A 5,000-nucleotide genomic window follows, 5' to 3' on the forward strand; every position below is an offset into this window, starting at 1 on the left:
GCCGATCCTCTCTTGGTGACTGGTTCTCTGTTCCCTCTTGGTGACTGGTTCTCTGTTCCCTCTTGGTGACTGGTTCTCTGTTCCCTCTGGGTGACTGGTTCTCTGTTCCCTCTGGGTGGCTGGTTCTCTGTTCCCTCTGGGTGACTGGTTCTCTGTTCCCTCTGGGTGACTGGTTCTCTGTTCCCTCTGGTTCTATGTTCCCTCTGGGTGACTGGTTCCCAACTGCTTTGTCTTTTCTAGCCGATCCTCTCCCTGCCGCCATCTTGGAGAAAACAGCAGGTGACCCAACTCTTCATCACTGCTCACTTCTCCTCTTCATCACTGTTCACTCCTCCCCTTCATCACTGTTCACTCCTCTTCATCACTGTTCACCCCTCCTCTTAATCACTTTTCACTCCCCCTCTTCATCCCTGTTCAGCTCTCCTCTTCATCAATGTTCCCTCCCCCCACCCCTCTCCTCTTCATCACTGTTCACTGTTCCTCTATAGAGGTCCCTAACACCGCCCCCCGCTGTCCGCATTGATATGACAGTCGGGCTCATTAGCTCCTCTATAGAGGTCCCTAACACCGCCCCCTGCTGTCTGCATTGATATGACAGTCGGTCTCATTAGCTCCTCTATAGAGGTCCCTAACACCGCCCCCTGCTGTCTGCATTGATATGACAGTCGGTCTCATTAGCTCCTCTATAGAGGTCCCTAACACCGCCCCCCGCTGGTTGCGCTTCAACTCCTTGTAGCTAAACCAAAACACTGTCATCACATGTCACATTACACCAAACCCTAGCTGGACAGGACTCTATTTGAGCTTGCCGGGATCTAATGTATAATCAACCAACGCCAGCACATTGAACTGGTAGGAGAGATGCCCGACTTGCTGGCAATACATCAGGTCACACGACCAAACCCACGCAGAAGACCTTCCCTCAGCGAAGCCCTCAGGGGACCCCTCAGTGGTCTGGGTCCACCTGGGCTCACCTTGTGATATGTGTCCGCAGCTTCCTGGTGAGCTTCATGGTCGACGCACGAGGCGGGGCTATGCGGGGCTGCCGCCACAACGGACTGAGGATCCTGGTCCCGCCCAAGAAGTGCAGCGCCCCCACCAGGGTGACCTGCCGCCTGGTGAAGAGGCACCGCCTGGCCACCATGCCCCCCCTGCTGGAGGGCGAGGGGCTTGCCAGCCGACTGGTGGAGGTGGGGCCCTCGGGGGCCCAGTTCCTGGGGTAAGACCGGCCTCAGGGGACCAGGGGGGCTGGGGGGGACCAGACAAAGGTAGGCTGGATTAGAGAAGGCTGGCTAGGTTAGGTTGGGCCAGTTTAGAGTAGATTGGTTAGGTTTGCTTTAGCCAGTCTAGAGTAAGCTAGTTAGGTAAGGTTTAGCTAGTCTGGAGTAGACTGGTTAGGTTGGTTAGGTTAGTTTGGGTTTAGCTAGTTTAGAGTAGGCTGGTCAGGTTGGGTTTAGATAGTTTAGAGTCGTCTGGTCAGGTTGGGTTTAGCTAATTTAGAGTAGGCTGGTCAGGTTGGGTTTAGCTAGTTTAGAGTAGGCTGGTTAGGTCTTTAGGTAAACTATCAAAATAAGGAACCTTCGGATTGGTCCAGAGTTTTTTCCTGGTGTCTTATTACTGCCTCTTCCTCTGCTTCATAACCAGTACCGGGGACCTGTCTCTGGTTCTTAACCAGTACCGGGGACGTGTCTCTGGTTCTTAACTAATACCGGGGACGTGTCTCTGGTTCTTAACCAGGACCAGGGACCTGCCTCTGGTTCTTAACTCTTTGAACCTTTAACCCTTTAACTCATTAACCCTTTCACTCCTTAACTCTTGACAGATGATAGATGTGATATGAAGCCCAGACTTCTGGTATTACAGAATACACTATGTACTAAAGAGTAGTATACATTATATGTAGTACAATATATACTAGAGTAGTATACAGTACATATAGTACAGTATATACTACAGAGTAGCATGCAGTACAGAATACACCTAGTCCATCCTCACATGTTACTACAGTACATCATCACATGTTACTACAGTACATCCTCACATGTTACTACAGTACATCCTCACAAGTTACTACAGTACATCATCACATGTTACTACAGTACATCCTCACAAGTTACTACAGTACATCCTCACATGTTACTACAGTACATCATCACATTTTACTACAGTATATCATCACATGTTACTACAGTACATCCTCACAAGTTACCACAGTACATCCTCACATGTTACTACAGTACATCCTCACATGTTATTTTAGTAGCTCTTTAAAGATGTATGACGTCAGGATTAATGGAAGCTCCTCCCCCTCATGCTGCGTCTGGATCTGGTGGGTGTGGCTTCACAGTAAGCTCCACCTCCCCACAGCTCCTCCCCCCCTTAACGAGGGCGAGAGCCTCGTTAGCCGTATTCTCCAGCTGGGCCCCCCGGGGACTAGATTCCTTGGGTATGACCACTCTTTGTTCTTCATGAAAATCTGACTCCTGTTGTCCCTCACCCTTCTGCCAGAGGTTCTGGCTCTTCGCTGGGCTGCTCCATTATCCACACCTTCCCCCTCTCAACCAATCAGAGGACAGACGCAGAGGAAGGTCCGGTTCCCAAACGTTCCTTCCTCAGACGTTCTGCAATCCCTCAAGACTTTCCTAAGAAATCATTTATTTTCAGAGTAATTTTTGTTATCACACTTTTTCGAACATATAATAGGGTTAGGAGTATAAACATAAAGATTTTTTTTTATTCTTCAAACATCTTAAGCCCGCCCCTTGCCCACGATTGGCCAGTTGATTTGCCCCTCAGAACACCTGAGAGAGGGAACGCTCATGTGGGTACTGGAGGACCTGCTCTCACTCCCATCTCTGTGTGTTCATCTGTCTCACCCTCTCATCTCTGTGGTGCCTCCCCGTCTCCCCCTCACCCTCTGTTGTCAACGGTCTGATTGTCTCTGATCTAGTGCAGCATGCATGTGTTGAAGAAGGTTGCAAACACACACACACACACACACACACACACACACACGCACACGCACACACACACACACACACACACACACAAAAACACACACCACCATAAGCCAGCCACGCACAGGAGTCGGGCTCATCGTGTGTGTGTGTGTGTGTGTGTGTGTGTGTGTGTGTGTGTGTGTGTACCCCAGCCCGGTGGTGGTGGAGATCCCCCACTTCGCGGCGCTGCGGGGGACAGAGAGGGAGCTGGTGGTGATGAGGAGCGAGGGGGGAGATCAGTGGAAGGAGCACCAGTGTGACCACACTGAGGAGGAGCTCAACCAGGTCCTCAACGGCATGGATGAGGGTGAGAGCCTGCACAACACCCTAACCCTAACCCTAACCCTAACCCCCCCATCTGAACCAGGAGAGCAGCACGCACCGTATCCTCCCATCCTGTCAGCTCCAGTCCTGACAGTGATATCTCCAGAAGTCCTGACAGTGGTATCTCCAGAAGTCCTGACAGTGGTATCTCCAGAAGTCCTGACAGTGGTATCTCCAGAAGTCCTGACAGTGGTATCTCCAGAAGTCCTGACAGTGGTATCTCTAGAAGTCCTGACAGTGGTATCTCCAGAAGTCCTGACAGTGGTATCTCCAGAAGTCCTGACAGTGGTATCTCCAGAAGTCCTGACAGTGGTATCTCCAGAAGTCCTGACAGTGGTATCTCTAGAAGTCCTGACAGTGGTATCTCTAGAAGTCCTGACAGTGGTATCTCAGAAGTCCTGACAGTGGTATCTCCAGAAGTCCTGACAGTGGTATCTCTAGAAGTCCTGACAGTGGTATCTCCAGAAGTCCTGACAGTGGTATCTCTAGTAGTCCTGACAGTGGTATCTCTAGAAGTCCTGACAGTGGTATCTCTAGAAGTCCTGACAGTGGTATCTCTAGAAGTCCTGACAGTGGTATCTCCAGAAGTCCTGACAGTGGTATCTCCAGAAGTCCTGACAGTGGTATCTCTAGAAGTCCTGACAGTGGTATCTCTAGAAGTCCTGACAGTGATATCTCCAGAAGTCCTGACAGTGGTATCTCTAGAAGTCCTGACAGTGGTATCTCTAGAAGTCCTGACAGTGGTATCTCTAGAAGTCCTGACAGTGGTATCTCCAGAAGTCCTGACAGTGGTATCTCTAGAAGTCCTGACAGTGGTATCTCTAGAAGTCCTGACAGTGGTATCTCTTTATGTCCTGACAGTTTGTGTCCTACTGAAGCCTGTGTCTCCTCAGAGCTGGACTCGCCCCAGGAGCTGGAGAGGAAGCGTATTTGCCGGATCATCACGCGGGATTTCCCACAATACTTTGCGGTGGTGTCGCGGGTGAAGCAGGACAGCGAGCTGATTGGGCCAGAGGGCGGCGTACTGAGCAGCACGGTGGTGCCTGCGGTGCGGGCCGCGTTCCCCCAGGGGGCGCTCACCAAGAAGATCCGGGTGGGCCTGCAGGTGAGGAGCCCTGGGGGGGCTGGGGGGGCTGGGGGGGCTGGGCAACACTTCACCCCTAGATACTGTTACCAGGGGCGGTCCTCAGCTTCTACATTAACAGTGTTTCATCACGACCCATTGTTCAACACCCCCAAACCGTGGCGACGTCTGACCCCTCTGCCCCCCAGGCCCAACCCATGAGCCTGGAGCTGGTGCGCCGGACCCTGGGCAGCAAGGCCGCCTTCAGCCCCATCGTCACGCTGGAGCCACGCAGGAGGAAGTTCCACAAGCCCATCACCATGACGCTCCCAGTCCCCGAAACCGGCTCCGACCCCGCCCTCAACGGATTCAGGGGCGACGCGCCCTCCCTGAGGCTGCTCTGCAGCATCACTGGTGAGCACCTGCTGGTCCCGGTCCACGGCCAGGTCAAGGTCCGGGTCCTGCTGGTCCTGGTGCAGAACCAGGTCCAGGTCCTGGACCTGGTTGTCCAGGTCCAGGTCCTGATTGTCCAGGTCCAGGTCCTGGTCCCCAGGGCCAGATCCCCAGGTCCCGGTCCAGGTCCAGGTCAGTATCCAGGTCCTGCTGGTCCCGGT

At 52.7% G+C, this 5,000-nt stretch overlaps 1 protein-coding gene across 1 annotated transcript in view; it reads left to right on the forward strand.

Annotated features, from left to right (window-relative positions):
* LOC130370043 (ankyrin-2-like) overlaps positions 1-5,000 on the forward strand; it is a 107,390-nt gene that overhangs the window by 65,651 nt on the left and 36,739 nt on the right. The window contains exons 27-32 of the mRNA XM_056575674.1: positions 241-279; positions 995-1,219; positions 2,348-2,446; positions 3,152-3,306; positions 4,217-4,428; positions 4,596-4,800. Of these exons, the coding sequence (XP_056431649.1) occupies positions 241-279; positions 995-1,219; positions 2,348-2,446; positions 3,152-3,306; positions 4,217-4,428; positions 4,596-4,800 (935 nt within the window). The remainder of the gene's footprint in view (positions 1-240; positions 280-994; positions 1,220-2,347; positions 2,447-3,151; positions 3,307-4,216; positions 4,429-4,595; positions 4,801-5,000) is intronic.

This window comes from Gadus chalcogrammus, chromosome 17, assembly GCF_026213295.1.
Source record: "Gadus chalcogrammus isolate NIFS_2021 chromosome 17, NIFS_Gcha_1.0, whole genome shotgun sequence".
NCBI classification, from domain to species: domain Eukaryota; kingdom Metazoa; phylum Chordata; class Actinopteri; order Gadiformes; family Gadidae; genus Gadus; species Gadus chalcogrammus.